The sequence below is a fragment of the Arthrobotrys flagrans genome (assembly GCF_004000055.1).
Source record: "Arthrobotrys flagrans strain CBS H-5679 chromosome Unknown unitig_9, whole genome shotgun sequence".
Classification (NCBI taxonomy): domain Eukaryota; kingdom Fungi; phylum Ascomycota; class Orbiliomycetes; order Orbiliales; family Orbiliaceae; genus Arthrobotrys; species Arthrobotrys flagrans.
Window position 1 is genome coordinate 712215 of NW_027137551.1, and position 16628 is coordinate 728842.

At 46.5% G+C, this 16628-nt stretch overlaps 3 protein-coding genes across 5 annotated transcripts; all 3 read right to left on the reverse strand.

Moving 5' to 3' along the window:
* Positions 1 to 499: 499 nt before the first annotated feature.
* DFL_005573 (uncharacterized protein) lies at positions 500 to 2848 on the reverse strand (the record flags this gene model as incomplete). 2 transcript variants are annotated; one of them, XM_067634852.1, is made up of 2 exons in its annotated part: positions 1923 to 2012; positions 2075 to 2848. In XM_067634852.1, 2 exons carry the CDS (start codon positions 2846 to 2848, stop codon positions 1923 to 1925), a joined length of 864 nt encoding a protein of 287 aa, XP_067489341.1. The 2 variants fall into 2 exon arrangements, with proteins under 2 accessions (XP_067489340.1, XP_067489341.1); XM_067634851.1 differs by having other exon boundaries at positions 500 to 2848.
* Positions 2849 to 10604: 7756 nt separating this feature from the next.
* On the reverse strand, positions 10605 to 12408 carry DFL_005574 (uncharacterized protein; the record flags this gene model as incomplete). The annotated part of the gene is made up of 5 exons (XM_067634853.1): positions 10605 to 10612; positions 10873 to 11049; positions 11116 to 11502; positions 11574 to 12005; positions 12360 to 12408. 5 exons carry the CDS (start codon positions 12406 to 12408, stop codon positions 10605 to 10607), a joined length of 1053 nt encoding a protein of 350 aa, XP_067489342.1.
* A 2330-nt stretch (positions 12409 to 14738) lies between these two features.
* Positions 14739 to 16097, reverse strand: DFL_005575 (uncharacterized protein; the record flags this gene model as incomplete). 2 transcript variants are annotated; one of them, XM_067634855.1, is made up of 4 exons in its annotated part: positions 14739 to 14796; positions 14865 to 15702; positions 15880 to 15979; positions 16083 to 16097. In XM_067634855.1, the coding sequence occupies 4 exons, from the start codon at positions 16095 to 16097 to the stop codon at positions 14739 to 14741; spliced, it is 1011 nt and encodes a 336-aa protein (XP_067489344.1). The 2 variants fall into 2 exon arrangements, with proteins under 2 accessions (XP_067489344.1, XP_067489343.1); XM_067634854.1 differs by having other exon boundaries at positions 14865 to 15741.
* Positions 16098 to 16628: the final 531 nt, after the last annotated feature.

Consider the following 16628-nt stretch of genomic DNA (forward strand, 5'->3'; position numbering starts at 1 on the left):
GTACGTAGAGTGAAACTTGTTAGCACATAGCGGTGAAGGCATCGTACAAGGAGATAAATTTTGTGGTAAAAGGAAAGAGTTCCAATGCTGTAGTAGCAGTAGCAGATCACATGTACACCCTAGGGGGCTATCTCCGAAATTTGAATACAATAGGGAAACAAATAAAATAAGAATAATTTGATAATACCAAAAGAAGAGCCCAGTTTGACCCTAAATACCAATATCGAATCCCGTTTACCGCTGTGGAACGTGGAACACCCAAATGAAAATCCCTGAACCTAAGAAAGGAGTTAAAAAAAAAGAAGCCCAACCAAATAAATCTTCCCAAGTTTTTGATATTCGCAAAAGGGTATACAGAACACCGACAAAAGCAAGGCCGAGAAAAAAAAAAAAAAAGGAAAGATACCACAGAAGATTTTTGAAGATTCCAAGACACCTATGTAGGACAGATTGGTAAATGGGCAAGGCATTTTGAGTCATCCAAGCCCATGGCAAGAGGTCAGAAACCAATATTCTCGATAGCCGAAGGGTCGCCGCCAGCAGCCAAGACGGCGGCTGCTGCTGCCTCTGACAGCTTTCGTCGTTTCTCTTGGGCCTCCCTTTCTCTTCGTGCCTTGGTTTTTGAGCTGCCGCTTGGTGCAACTCCACTTAGAATTTTTGTGGCATCGTGAGGGGTGAAATTGACAAAGGAGACTTCTTTTGGATCGTTCTTGCTAATGGGTGGCATGCGTGCGGACCTGCCGAGGCTGCCAGACTTTCGCAGATAGGAAGACCTTGTTATGATGCCATTAGAATGGCTGGCGTGAGATGGAACTGTTCGGATGGGCATTGGTGGAGTAGATTGTACTGGGGCATCGTATCCTAGGATCGATTTTGAGAGTGGAGTCCGTCTTGGAAAGGTGTTGAATTGTTGATGCTGTGGCTGATGATGCCCTGAGTTGTTGAATGGATCGATGAAATTGACACCCGTCGGATTCGTTGGGGAGCAAAAACTATCGCTTGTGATCTGCGGACCCAAATAATAGCCTGGAGAGCCTGGAGGAGAAGGCATCGCAGAATGGGTCTGCTGACCGTTCATGAATGCATATATACGGTCCTGTTCAAGCATTGGTGAACGAGGCTGTTGCTGGTGTTGAAGCATCAGTAGTTGGTTGTGCAGGTTATCGCTTGAAGGTGTTTGATTAAACCGACGCTTGGGCGACATGTTCGGTAAAGTAGTGAAGGCACTTGGAGTGGCAGAAGGGGTAGAAGTGGCAGGATAGATCATAGGAGCTCCATCTTGTGCGAGTTCCAGACCGGCACCTTGACCCCACCAGGCCTGAGGTGAAGATCCTTGGGCGGAGGATGATGAACCCTCAGCATCTTCCAGGTCGAAAGGCTCGGTGACTAGACATGAGGCGTTAAGACCAGAATAGGCGCTTACAGGTGGCTGAGACTTCATCATTGGGTCATCAAAAGAATTCCCCGGCGAGAGATACTCATTACTTGGGGAGTGATGAAGATACTGACGACCCTGAGCGGTGGCGTAAGAGTTTTCCATTTGCTCTTGAAGTTGTGGCATGCTGTTAGGTCGAGAGAGCAAGTTGATAGCGTTTGCTTCGACGTTTGAAGGGAGAGGTTCGGTGGACAGGTTATAGTTGCCGTTTAAGTGAGGTGCAACATTGTTGTTTGGGCACAAAAAGCTCGAGCGGGCACTAGATAGTGGCGGGGAAAGCGGGAACAAATCTCCGTGATCTGTTGCCCTGTTTCCAGCTTGTAGAAATTGTGAGGGCTCCAAATGGGCCTGATACCTGATTGGTTCAGTCATTGGATTAGGGCTTGATATATCATAAGCCTGGCGAGTTCGAGCTGTTGCGAGCATTTCTTCGGTGTCGGATAATGAGCTTTTAAAATTAACTCGTCGTCTCCAGAGTGGAGCTCTTTTAGCCTGACGCTCGTCTAAGAGGCGGTACCGTTGCACTGCAGACAGGGAACGTCTTGCGGTTGAGTTCGTCAAATAACCCGGCTTGAGTCTAGTACCAGTAGTAGAAAGATGAGGTTGATGTTGAGAAGCAATGGGAAAGGAGGTATTCACAGGAGATGGTGAGGATGAGCCCTGTTTATTAGGACCTTCGGGTTTCACTAAGGAGAAGGAGCCGGGCAGAGGTGAAGCAGGCGATTGCAATTGGTCGACCTTGGGCTTATTAAGGTCCGCAGAGGTAGAACTAGACGAGTCCAACGGGCTTAGGGTTCGCTCTAGCTCTCCATCCTTTTTGGCACTGGCACTGGCACTGGCATCTGAATTATAATGCCTGCTCACCACACCACCTTTAACTGTAGTATTAATGGTAGTAGTAATGGCAGTATTAAGTGCTCCTTGGGTTTGAGCGTCACCAACCTCTCCTTGGTCCTCTTCTTCTTCTTCTGCAATTGCAACTGCAACTGCATTTTCATCCTCGTTCTCGTCCCTGAAATTTTTTAGACTACCGTTACCACCGTCAAGGATATACGGTGTTCCGCCTGTCTCAAAGCCGTCTTGTCTAGCCCACGATGGGGTAGGGTGGTGGCGGCCTTCACTCATGGTAACCTCGATCCCGGGGACTTGGGGTGGCATGTAAGATCCAATCGAGTACGGATGCTCGAACCTTGCCCTGAGGGGTCCGGTCTGGTCCTCTGCACTTGCTTTTCCCTTATATCCTACCTCGGTGGCCGACTGCTGCTGCGCATGCAAGTACTCTGCGAACAAAGACTCCATTTGCTCCCCAGTAGTAGCACCTATAGAGCAAGAGGAGTCCTTCGACCACCATGATTCAGGCTGGACCCCGTTTTCGGAAGCGTGGGCATCCTTACTCTCGTCTTGCTTCCACATCTGAACTCAAGTCGCCCGGAATACTTCCCAGGAATGTGTCAAGTCGAAACGGGAAAAAAAGGAACCAAGGCCCCTCTATCAGCTCTCGACACTCCCAAGTTATAGAAGACCTGGCGACGATCTTCTTTTTTTCTCTCCCTCAGGCCAACTTTAGGATCAATATAGTTCCTTCTCTTCTCTTGATAGCAGTAGCTTCCGCAGAGACAGAGAGAGAATATAGTTCTTTCTTCGGACCCGGAGCGATACGCCAAGGGACCGTGACGACAACACACCTAAACTCGCTTTCCCACCGTCCTCAAGGCCGTGCAGACGCAGATCTTGCCCTTGAGATTACTCCTCGAGTTAATACAGTAAAGTATTGGACTTTATGTATAGATTGTGGGGGTCTAGAATGGCCAGGTGTGCGCACGAGATACTTTTTGAGGTTGTTGGAGGACGATTCGTATTGATGGTACGAGCAATCCCAACGAAAACCCCAAAAAGGTAAACTCTGCTGGAGGATGAAGGATCGAAGTCGGTCCTTTCCTGATCAGAACTGAAAAACGAGTGGCAATTGGAGAAAGGAAAGATTAAAAACGAGAGTGAGCTATTGATGAAACGAGAGTGGTGTAATGGTTGGGCGATGACTGTCGAGAACTGCGTATAGACGAGGCTCACAAAGAAAGCCAACAGTCAATGGCGAAAACAAAAGGGAACTTCTACAGTCTGAGGTTCACTCTGATTTATGAGAATTTTCGACCGTTCCATGAAGGTGTTAACAAATCATGATAACAGGGTGTCTTGGGTGTCCAGCCTCTCATCGGATCGTTAGCAAATTTGCGGTTGCCCTAAAATCTTTCATTGATTGACACGGTCCTTAATGGCAGGCTCCCATGACATTGAGGATTCCATTGTCTCTGGAATATCGAAGATGAGGTAACCGGGCGACCGAGAAGGCTTCGTATCGATCCAAGCATTCATTCAACCGTCGTTGCCAACGCGCCACGCTGAGGAACGTGGACCGATGCAGCGAAATTTCCTATCCGGGGAATCGACACAGCAGGCGCCTGATAATCTGGATGTCTAGGGTACGGGCGCTACTTGGGCTTGTGGACAGGCGGCATGGAGCAGGGGGGGGACCTTGCGCATGTCAGCTGATAGTTGCTTTTCCCTTGGTCGGGACCATCTGCAATGGCCAGGAATTTCTCTGAAAGGTATGGGCGCTTTGTGATAGAAGCGTCTAGTGTCAATGAAGAAATCATATGCATCAAATTGATGTAATGGGAAGAAAAAAGAACCAAAGGAGTGCATTCCTATCCAGTTTTACCAGGACGCATTCGTCACCCATGGTTTCCTTCTGTGGAAGGAATCGAGCCGATATTTGGAAATATATGATATTCTTTTTGGTATCAATTACGCAGACCATGCGTCTATCATTGGTAAAAAGCCGTTGTCTTCTTTTTTTGTTCTTTCTTTTCGTGCGCTCAAAAACAATATTTCGAACCATGCAAAGAACAAAGCAATCTTCGAGGCAACATTGAAAATTGCGCGCACGACAGGACCAGCTACCAGCAAGGAATAGCAATTAGCGTCCATCATACCAGGGATTGATCATCTTCAAAGAGTCTTTTTTCTTTCTTTCTTTGCGTAGACATTTTAGCCGATAGGGTGGAAAGTGTGGCCTACGCAAAAGCGTCAGCATCGGTCGATGAAGCACAGTCCATAGCACGATAGCTGAGATATTTTTCCAGGCATCAACCGGTAGAGTAGCAAATAACATACCTGTGCAATTTCGACCGCAAACATTCACCAAATATTTATTGGAATTCTCCAGATGAAGTATACCGAGCATCCAGATATGTACCATATATGTTGGCATTGAGATTAAACTCTGCCTGGAATGTTGAAGTTGTAGTAGGTCCAAACACCCCCTCTTTCTCGCGAAGGTATAAGATGCCGCCACGCGAAGTTCGCTAACGAGCTAGGTACAAGGGCTTACCGTTTCGTACGATTCTGAACCAGCTTTAAAAGCTTAATCGATGGCCTGAATTCCCAGTAATCTTCTGAGGTTTGCATTTGGAAGCCGTAAAGCTGAAACCGTCGATGTCAATTTGGAGAGCCATATGATCGTTCATATTTGCTGCTGTCACAGCGTGCACCGATCCGCTTGCTTCCATGTTGGGATGCAACACCACAACACGACAAATTCCAACGACATTGGTTGGGCCAAATGAAACATCTGCCTCGACTGGCCCCGGAAAGCTAGCTAATGAAGCAGACCGCACGAGGTTAGCCCTAGAGAGCTGGTATTCGGGATGATAGACGGTTGTAGTCATACCTGGCTAGTCAGACCGCCCGGGGGGGGTTTCGATCTCATAGCAAGAAAGCCGAGGCCGAGGACTAACCAAGGCCTCACACTGTCGACTAGGCCTCCAAACTAACATTTCAAACTTCGATCATGAAGCGTCGACGCATATGGATAACGGCGTTCGCTACTCGGATAGGACTGGTCTGTTCGCACGGATCACGTCAATGGCCTGCCGCTGAGTAATATGACAACGAACAGGGACGTTCGACAAGGTCTAGCGGCCATGCATGCCGCACCTAGTTCTCCAAGAAAGGCCTCAAGGTGGCTCAGTACAGCCTTCTCATTTCGCTGAAGATTTTGGTCTCGCACAGATCGCAATACCGTCGGCTGAATTCAGGCAAAGAATACGATGCATTATCTCGCTAGTTGTGCGACGTGAATGCATTTTCCTGATGCCCACGGCCAGATCATGTAGGAGACATTGCGCCCACCAATCCAATTATGAGCTAATGCAGATATTGGCCCGTCGATAAGGAAGATCTTAGCCGTAGCTCGGTCCTTGGGCCATTAGAAGATGCCATTCAGGATAGAATGAAGTAGTTAACCGTGCAGTCGCCAGTACCAGCTGTCAAGTTTTACTGAGCTTCGAGGCGAATTTTTGATCGCCGCCTAGGGCACTTCATACTTCCAAGTTGAGGGCGGCGGCGATATAGTATCCGTACGGTAGCTCGTCAGTCCAACTTGAACACTTTGTTGGATCTCAACCACCAGCCTACAGGCTCTTTTACTTGATACAGCAGTTGCATACGAAAGAGAAACACAGCCAACTAGAACAGCCTGGCTCATCCAAGCAAGAAGGTTCGTGGTTCAACGTTCCGTCTCTTTCTCGCTCGTGTCGTTCTGCAGATCCGGGATATATGTGCATCGTATTTCAGAATTCTGAAATGGCCAGGCGCTCACTTGAACATGAGAGTTTGATATGTCACGTCTCTTATCGAAGGCATCGAAGCATTATCCCAGGTGCATTCTAGCCCTAATATCCCGCCATTCCAGTGCCCTGACTGTGGCCGCCGGTTCTGGTAGTGAACAAATTCTTTTTCACGATCCCACCGATGGAGTTACAAAAATTGAATCTTCCACCACCTTGCATATGGGAAGCCCCGTCGAAGCGAAAGGGAGACGTGTTTCCCATCCTAAACATCATAATCGACTCGGAAAACGGAGAACTGTCTTCGAATCGTGAAACTTCGAGTCAATCGACGGAGGAGGGATACAAATTCCTTTAACGCCTTGCCTGGAAAGTCATGACGTCCAAACAACTTGGCCGAGAACCGCCGGTCGAGCATCAAATGTCGGTTATGATCAACATTCCAAGCCATGTCTTGCCTCTAGGTTAGATGTTCTCTTGGCTGTGTGATATCAATCCCATCGCCATGATATCGACAACCACCAAATCGTTCGCTAACTCGCGCTCCATTCCTGGAGGAGTAAGCTTATCCGGCAGGGATTCGGCAATTAAGGCTTCAACGGGCGCTCCCACCTGCAGGGAAGTCCATAAGGGACTTTTGGCAGCTGATAAACCGAATTTTCCGTTCGTCCACATTGTTGGTTGCAGAGACTGAAAGACCTGGTGTGCGCTCAGGTAGCGGTCCAGTCAACTCGTTTGCTCCCACACCCACGAGGGATCGTCTCCAGTTGGTTTGTGAGGACCTAGACCAAGATTTCGTTTTAGACACCTGCAGCAGGATTTTCCTGCCCTTCCGACTAAATAACGCTTTCAGCGGGTATGTTTCGCGGAAACCTATCAAAGATCTCCGTTCTAGCCACACCGAGGGTTAGGCCACGGTTCAAAAAAAAAAAAAAAAAAATTTGCCTTTGGCCATCCCCAAACCTCACAAGTCTCTGAGGTCGAGTCAGTCTTGGTAGAGGCTGAGCAAAAGTCTCTCTTAATATACTCCGTAGCCCTGGAAGGACTGGCCCGGATCTGGGAAAGACCGCATGATTTCTCCGGGAGATTCAGCTCCGAACTTCTCCTAATGCAAGATCTAGTGATCGTTCAAATATCAGCATCGCTCTCGCTTGTGCACGACCGAACATCCCCAGATGTCTCAAAGACACTTTGACAATTCGACCTCAATATAGAAGCAGGGGAAAGCTTTCTCTCCTCATCCTACTTACCTTTAAGACTGTCAAGAAAAAAAAAAGAAGGATACCCATCCCTCCAACATTCAAGACACTGATTCACTGTCCCTGCTCAAGATAAGGATGCCCGAGTCCCCCGATACATATGCAAGTCCAGCCTGAGCACCCATCCTCTGCTGGTGCTCACAATGCGGCCCGAGCAAGCCTAGATTTTCCGTCCTGCGGCCGGTACATAGCGGCCTCGGCAACCTTGCCAACAACTCAGGAGACCTCACAGATCTCGCACCATCGAGCGCATCGCTTTTCGCATTTCTCACTCCAGTGCCCCCTAAGACATGCGCAAAAGGGTTTCCAAGACCCAGATATTCCCCTTCACCAAAAGTCAAGCTATCGCTTCCGACTTTTGCTTCCGTTATGGCCGTCTTTCCGAGCTGAAACATGTTGAACCCCTGCTTATCATTTATCAATCCAGGCCCCTAATAGGGTATTGTTTTTTTGTCGCCGTGCTGTTACTCCAACAGTAGCTCGCTAACATCACGCGTCTACACCAATCGCCGTTCGTCGTTTCGCAAGTCATTTCTCCTTGTTGACATTCAACTCCCTGCAGCGCAATGCCTGTGCCCCCCTTTTTGCGCCTAAATGATTGCGTAGCCGACGGATGAATGAATGAATTTGGAGAATGAAAGGAAGAAAAAAAATCAAGTGCGGTCCGGGAAATCAGAGGAGGGTGTGTGTTCGCACAAAATGCGCGACCAACAAAACACCTCACGGACAACAGCGGAACCAAGCCAACTGCCGTTAGGCCAGCACCAACCTAACTCCATCTCGCAATATCCTACCTCAAACAGTTGGTCGCCAAGTTATTTCGGGAAGGCAGACAAGCTTTTTCTTTTGACTTCCGCTTTTTCGATATTTCGATAGATACGTACACTGGACAATCTGTCTCGTGTCTGATGAATGTATCAAGATGTTCGGTTTCTTGCGAAAGGAGATCCAATTCAATAACAGCGGGTCTCAAATCCAACCGAGGGCTTTTGAAGATCGGAGGCGTTCGTCAGCTGGGCACAGACAGCCCGCTAATCTCGCATAAACCTGGCACATGCACTCCTTTTTTTTTCGGTTCATCTTGCCTGTTATAACAATCAACCTCAAGATCCATGAATTTTATATACCATATCTCTCCATCTACAATTACAGGGTCTGAGCTCAAAGAAGGGCACTTCCCGCCAAACAATGCACTGTTCACAAATCATGACCCCTTCTCGCTTGCTTCGCGATCAGAATGGCTTGAAGCTTCAGGGGAACTTCACCGTTTTCTGTTTCCTGTCCTTCAGCCGCAGAGCTGCAGCTTGCAGAGGCCTATAGGGTAGGAGATCGTTTTCAAATCGCATTGATAATAAAGGGTTTCAAATGCGAATACTCTTTGACGCCGCCGCCGGTTATATTATCTCCACAATCAAATTTTCCGTTCCCAGACATGGTACCTGAGGTACTCACTTAGGTAACTGATCGAACTTGATCCCTCGATCCTACCTGTCTGCGACTTCCCCTGGCAGAAATTTATTTCAACATCAAGTTTAGAAATCCTTGTGTTGTGATCATTATTGGTTCGTCTTGTATCAGTCCTTAGTAGCATACATCATGCAAGTCTAGACAGACTACATACATTAGACCTAAGATCTTAAGTCGTCATATTCTCCTTGCTCGCCAGACCTACAGATACTCCGCAATTGGAAAAATTCATCTTGGACAATCCGGATATCCAAATCGTGCGTCGTGATATCATGATATCATCGTGGGGAATCAATTAATGACCAACCGGACCAGTCCACGGCGTCCGTGGATATCGACTTGGTCTCTTAATAAACCCGCCCATTTTCAGCCACTCAACGAAGCAAAGTATCTATTCCTAGGTCGTCTCATATACCAGCCTCCAAGAAATAGTCTCGAGACTAGACATGAAAGTGACACAGGCTGCTACTAAAACCAGCGCCGCAAATTTAACAAAAAAATTTTTTTAAAAAAAGTCATCCACTAACCTCTCGGAAACCAATAATGCCGTTCATGTTGTACAAAGTGTCTCATTGCAAGACATCTAAGACCACAACTTGTGTGGCTTATACATTATACATCGTTATGATCAGGTTAGTCTGGTGAGAGTTCACGTGGTAGGTCTCGAAACCCCCTAGCAGCTGGCTGACTCAATATTGAGAGTGCAGGCTATAATCGAACCATGAGCATATGAGGTCAGTACCTACTAAGTAAATACTTAGTTAAGTATATTCTAATTATTAAACTCCGGATTCATCACTTCCACTAAGCTTATCGGTACTGTAAATTTCATTATTGTAGTACTAGTAGTCCAGTTTCATGATAGTACTGGAATCAGTTAGTTAGTTCGGTGACTCCGGTCCCGTATCCGAAAGTCACAGAGGGAAAAGCGGTTCAGGTGCTGATCCTGTCTCCATGATGTCCCGTTCTTACATCATAATCATAATCATAATCCTAACCTCGAGCTCTTTCGCGCGCACTTGATCGACTAGAATTATTCCCGCCAAGCAAAGCGGTTCTTCGGGTTCCCTATGTGATGTTCCGGTATGAGACCATCTTAAACCTACAATTTTTACAATATTACCTACATCCCCGAGTAGACGTCGTCGTCTTATCTGATCATGATTAGACTTAACATTTGTACTCGTGCAATCGTGCAAAATTTCAAAGCCAGTACATGCAATCAAATGACTATGTTACTTTTACTATGGAATTCTACCTGCTTACATAACATAGCATAACACAAGGAGCTCTGGACAGCGTAGCTACCTATATACATAAACCGTTTTATATACAAAGACGTTCAAGCCTTCTTAATTACCCCGAGAACTATCTTAAGGACGGATTTTCCGTCCCGCAATAACCGTTAGTTTTCCCCTGCAGCAGATCTTAAGCTATACATAACGTTATCACGAGTTCGAGGAATCTGGAGACGAGACCATAACGTTATACATTTCAGCTTAAGTACTCAGCCTTCTAGCTTGTTAAATTTATAAGCGTAGAATATCCTTCCAAAGGCTTCAAATATCGAATTTCAGCCGGTTAGTCTAATCAGTCACGTTGAAGTAAAAATCCACAAACACCATCCACATCCCTCATCACATAAGTACCTAGGTGTTATCATAGGCATCCATTCTGTAACTTTAAATCCCATTATCCAATTCTCATGAATATATCGTAACCCCCTCTCCAACCCCAGTAACAATGAAAGTGAAAGAAAAGGCTATAACTAGCTCCCCAACAAGACGTTTCAATCAACAAATACTTTCACGCTGCTTACCGACCTAGTTTTCACACATCACACCACATATTAGTCACCCATACAAAAAATAGAGAAGAATACGCTACCTCTCCTTCACCAAACCCCACGAAACAAACAAAGAAAATAAAAGAAATCCACAAAATCTTCAGGGAATGTGTAGGATCCACAACACCCTTTACAAACATCTTCCCCCCAGCTTCAAAATAACGGTATATATGTGTATATATAAAATAAAAAAACGGGTTTAGAAGAAAAGGAGGGAACCGCCTCCGCCGCCCCCACCTGTTGGCACATGCGACCTAATCCAAGAACCAAATTCTGCCGGATTTCTAGTCTGAATAAACACCGTTCCTGGTCCCGTGAAGCGACAGACAAGACCTTCGTTCGACGATAACGCGCTGATAATACCGCCGCTTGCAATTCTTTCGATGACGTATTTGCAGTTCCAGGCGACGAGATCTAGTTTTCATCGTATCGTTAGCCTTCCGGTGCAGTTTTGATTGGAGGTTAGTATAAGATACTTACGTCCGTTATCAACAATATACTGCTCGTTCGGCGCCAAATTCTTCTGAATAATAGCACCCAAACTAGTCACGAACAGCACCCCCTGTCCCGTGATTTTGTACACAAACAATCCTTCCCCAGAGAACATTGCGCTTCCGATACCCTGGCTTTTGTAGTCTCTTACAACACCCTGAGTATTCGCCAACCAGGCGTCTTTACCCATCGTCCATTGTTGGTTTCCGTCAAGACGGATTGGGACGACGTCTCCTAGGGATGCCGGGGCGAGGATAACTTCTCCCGGTCCTGTGAAGGTGGAATGGGCGAGTTCGCCGCCGCTGATGAGTTTTTTGAGGGAGACTTTGACGGAACCTTTGAGGGTTACGGTGGCGGCCATGGCTACCATTGCACCTGTTTATCGTAATTCGTTAATATCAATTTTTTATTTTATGTTATCTCGGAAGGGAACAGGTAGGTCTTACCAGGCTTGGCAATAATAGGACAGCCATGCGCCAAGTTCATAGTCAAAATGGTATTCGAATCCCGATGGTCAATCCTATAACTCCCACCATTGAACTGTCCCACAAGTTCCTGACTAATCGTCCCTCCAACTTGACCAACCGGCGCAGAAGGTCCAGCTTGAGGTGGCCCCTGCGGCTGGAAATTCTGTTGCTGGTGCGGGGTTTGCTGCGGCGGTGGGGGACCTGAAGGGGGGGCGAAGTTCTGGGGTGGTGGGGAGAAGTATTGTTGTGATCCACGTTGTTCCTGTTGAGGCGGTGGACTGAATTGATTTGGTGGTGGGGCGAATGATTGCTGTGGAGGGGGCGCGAAGGATTGCTGAGGAGGAGGGGCGAAGGATTGTTGACCTGGGGGTGCGCCGGATGGTGGTGGGTAGTTTCCTTTCTCCGGAGGGGCTTTGGGGGGTATGTTAGCATCATTCTTTCACCCGGTCGTGCTAGTGTTTAATCGTAATAGTTCATGATATCTCTCTCGTCTACGCATTGGGTGGATATAATATCATATAATATCATGTCACCACCCCGAGCGCCTGGACTCGAGAACCATCACCACCCCGCTCCTCCTCCTCCTCGCCACAAACCACATGCATGCGGTAACCCCTCCAACAATCAGCAACCACCAACATTCTCGCCTAGCTCTTCGCCTCCCGCCTCTCCCCCTTCGCCTGATTCCCATGCAAACAGCCCTCATAACATAAATTTTTTTAAATTTTTTTTTAAAAAAAAAAAAAAAAACCTTAAGCTACTTACGAGGATAATAACCACCCTGCGGCGGTGGAGACCCCTGAAACTGAGACATTCTCGTGCCCTTTTTGCGCAAATGCCTAACTTCTTATTCCTTTCGTTCGCTCGAAGATAAAGATCTCAGGGTTAAAACTCCTGAGCCGTTTACGTTTACGTCGTTTTAATTCGTTCAGCTGGTTCGTGTCAGCTGTTGGATCGCGGGATTGTATGCGTGGTAGAAGAGTCTATAAATTCCGGAGCGCGCGTGGCGGCGCGCAATGCGAGTTAGGTTAGCAAGCAAGCTCAAAGACGGGACCGTGAGACCGAAAAGGCATAGAAAAAAGCACGAAGCAAAATATGATATGATCCAAGAAAGGGAAATAGGGGAGATGATTTCTCAGAAATGGGTTTAACCCGTCTGCGATAGTTATATCGCGGGATTGCCAGCCTATCTTTCTATCTATAATAACCTTTTTTTTTCCTTTTGTGCCAGCGAGCAAGCGAAGGAAGCTGTTTCGGCGGAGCAGCAAATGCGGTCGTGGTTGAAAAGAAGAAGGACAAAGTGGAGGAAAGGGATCAAAAGGTCACTTATTAAACCCGGAAAAGCCGATTTTTAAACCAGCGCCCAGGAAATAACATAAATCTGGCTAACTAATATGCTCTGTTGCGACAGCTCGAACAAAAAGAGGGGCAGGAACAGGAACAGGAACAAGAACGGCGCTTATTGTTATAACCATCCCAAAAGACCAATAGCAGTGCAGCAGTAAAAAATATAAAAATACGAACCTTAGCTCTGTTCTACTACCAACAAAACCTGATTGATAGTAAACTTCAAGACCTCGAAAGCATCGATAAGGAAAAAGATCGCAAGAAGCTTCCGAAGACATTTCAGAACCTGAAGTACTCTATATATACGGGGGGGGGACAGCTGGAGCTACATCATATTATATATCCCGTCCAAAATGGCAAAAAAGAGATTTTTTTTTTTCTCTCAGCTTCTACCTTAAGTGCACAGGATAATATTGAGCTCACGATCCAACAGCTCGTTTCGAATAGTCTCCATCTTCCGATCTGTGCGCCATTCAAAGTAACAAATTCAAAGCATGGGTGTGTTCAAAATTGAGGCTGTGTGTAGTGGAGGGGTTTTTATCCACCCTTTTCGCGCCAAACCCAGCCGAAAAAAGCTTTGGGATGGACAAGCTACCCCTTGTCTAGCGCCGTTGCTTCAAAAAATTCCTTCGAAAAAGGATGCAGAGCACAAACAAGCTCATAGGTCAAGCGGGGTTGCAGTTGGATAAGCTTCTTTTTCTGCTGCATAGATTAACCTACTTAGAATCATCGGTCAGCAGGTTGTCCCGATAAACATGCATTACATGGCCGTTGCTTCACTCTTCCCTTCCCTCAAAATCCAATTAGAAAAAGGGATCATGTGGCAGAGAAAAAAATGTGGCGTTTTGATGTCTTGGTAAGCAAAATGGTGGAGCTTGTCCTTGCGGGAAATAGAGGGGCCAGCTTTCGATATCCATCTTTGGAAGCAACTTCCTATAATCTCAGCCGCTTTTCCTGAAGTTGCTTGAGCTTAAGCTTCTCAAAATTCCTTTTTCTACTCCAAAGAAGTGGGGCAAGGAACAGTCTTTCCGAGGTACAGAGTTCGCATATTTCCGGGGTGCGGTTCTCCATACCCCGATATATGACGACATTCCAAACTCTACGACCATACATTTACATTCTCTGTTTTACTGGAATGTTTGGCCTATATTAATCAGAATCTACAAAAAATATCAGATCTGAAATATAAAAGATTCAACATTTCATTTCCCCATCTACCGACTTTTGTGTGCATGAAAACCCCTAAAGTAAGAAAAACCCAAAAGTAAAGCTACATGGGGAATCATCGATCATCTTCATCTTCATCATTCCCGTCCTCACCATCGCCAGTACATAAAGGGAATCGGAAACTGACGATACAAAAGGAAAAAGGAACAAAAAAAACAGCATTAAAGTCATTGGACCCGGTACTCATAAAGGAAACGAAAAGCAAAGCATAATCATATTGTAAAACAGGACCCATTCATCAAAATGCTCAGAAAAGAGACCCGGGATTGGAAAACATTAGGAAAAGGGTAAAGCAGTAACACCCGATGATGTGATGAATGATGGTAGGAAACGAGGGATCGAGAAAGTCAACGGAATTTGGGGTTGAGGGAGACGGCAAGAGGGGTTGAAAGGATGTATGTGTTGATAGAGATCATGGAGGTCAGTCAATTAGCCATTACAATGACTAGCGTACAGGAGGGTGTGTATAGGGAAGTTTTCCAGGTAAGAAAAAGATCCCAGCGTAAACCCAATAAAATGCGCGGAGAAGATCCTCCGAAAAGTGTAGAAGAAACGATACCCCACAAGCGTTTAAGCTTGCTGCTTCTTCCTCTTGCCCAAGGCGGCCTGGAAACCAGTTTTGATAGCACTATTATCACACAGTTAGTATAATTTCCCTTAGCATCAAAAAGGGGACATGGGACGTGGGACACGTACGAGACAGATTTCCTCGATCCGCAGATATTGCAGTTGACGAAGAAAAGACGATTCTCCTTCATCAATGTGGTATTCGGACTCTTGCAGGTTCCACAAGTCAAATACTCGACAATGTATCGTCTCAAAACGCTCTCCAACTGTTTCTGCTGGAAACGACCCTTGATAACCAACCTTCCGGCACCATCGACGGAACCATTGGTACCCAGCTCGGCAAAGATGAATTGAATGATATGGTCCGGATTTCTCTTCATCTTCTTGGCAATTTCGGGGAGATTGGCAAAGATCGATTTCTTGTTACCTTCACGGGCGACCTGTGGTGGTGGGATCTTGTAGTTCTTTAGACGGCCGTCACCGGAGAGTTCTGGATGGTCTTCGTAGAGATTGATGTAGAAACGTTTCAAGAGTTGGGAGTACTTGAATGGTGCAGCATTGTCTTGAGCCCAAACACCAGTTCCCTGTGCGAGTTCGGCCTCGACTTCCTCCTGAGTCTGTGGAACAGCTGGTTCATCCTTCTTATCTTCAAGACCGAGTTCCTCGAGGCGCTTTTGGAATTCATCATCATCACCGGTTTGCTTCTTCTTGGTTGACTTCCTTGGTTTCTTGACGAGTTTTGTAGGGTCGAATTCTCCGTCGCCTTCGGCGGCGGCTTCACCGTCTTCGGCCTTTGCCTTCTTCGACTTCTTCTTCTTCAACAGCTTAGGGTCGAAACCTTCGCCGCCGTCACCGTTTTCCTTAGGAGCTTCCTCGCCGTTCTCGGATTCCTTTTCCTTCTTTGGCTTCTTCTTTTTCTTCATGGCGGAGGGATCGAATGTGGCCGGGGCTTCGGCATCGCCGTTTTCTATGCGGGTGTCCATTTCGTCAGCACTGATATTTGTGCCTATATATATCATCATCAAAAGCTATAGAAGACGCCCAAGTACAACCGTGTATATAAAAGGTATAGCGACGGGGGAAGGGTAGGGGAAAGGAAAGGGAATACAAGGGAGGAAGATGTAGATATAGGTGGCCAACATACCAGCGACAGAATGCCCTTCAGCAGTATTCCCCTCATTCGTCTCGACCTTCTCTCCATTCTCAAGATCCGTAGTTTCGCCAAAGGCGACCGACTTCTTCTGCTACACCTCATAAAAACCATCATTAGCCACCGTCGCCTCCTATACCCAAGCTATTTGTAGGGAGGAAGAAGACCACGATAACAAGGTGGGTGATATCTCTTACCTCTTCTTCAGACATATTGAACCGCGAGATTGATGCTAATTCGTGATGGTTCGGAGGGCGTTACGAGTTGATGCAATCGATGCTGAGATGGTAGGTGATAGGGTAGTGTGGAGTGGTGGTGGAGTGTTGGCGGTTGATATGGACGTTTCTTTGAGGTTGGAGCTGATAAGAGCTTTGTTGTGCTGTGTAAATTTTTTTAGCGCCATAGCACTAGCCACATTTCACCAATGTGTGGCTGGTGGCAAACAACGCAGTCAATTGCATTATACCACATATTTGACACTGCAGACATGAAACCAGGCCAGCTAGGACAGTACCTCATGCTTGAGACTAGCTAGCATTCTGCCCATAGAGCTCGACAAATCCCAAGGGTCCTTTAACAGCATATGAATGTGTAATTGAAAATTTACTTTCTTCTACAATAATATATATGTTAATTCCGGCTTCGAACTTGGGGAATCAGGGATTCGATTCCTCGTGGCTGCTATATTGATATACCACATGGCTATAGGCATAGTCAACCCTTTGTATATAATACTGGGTTCT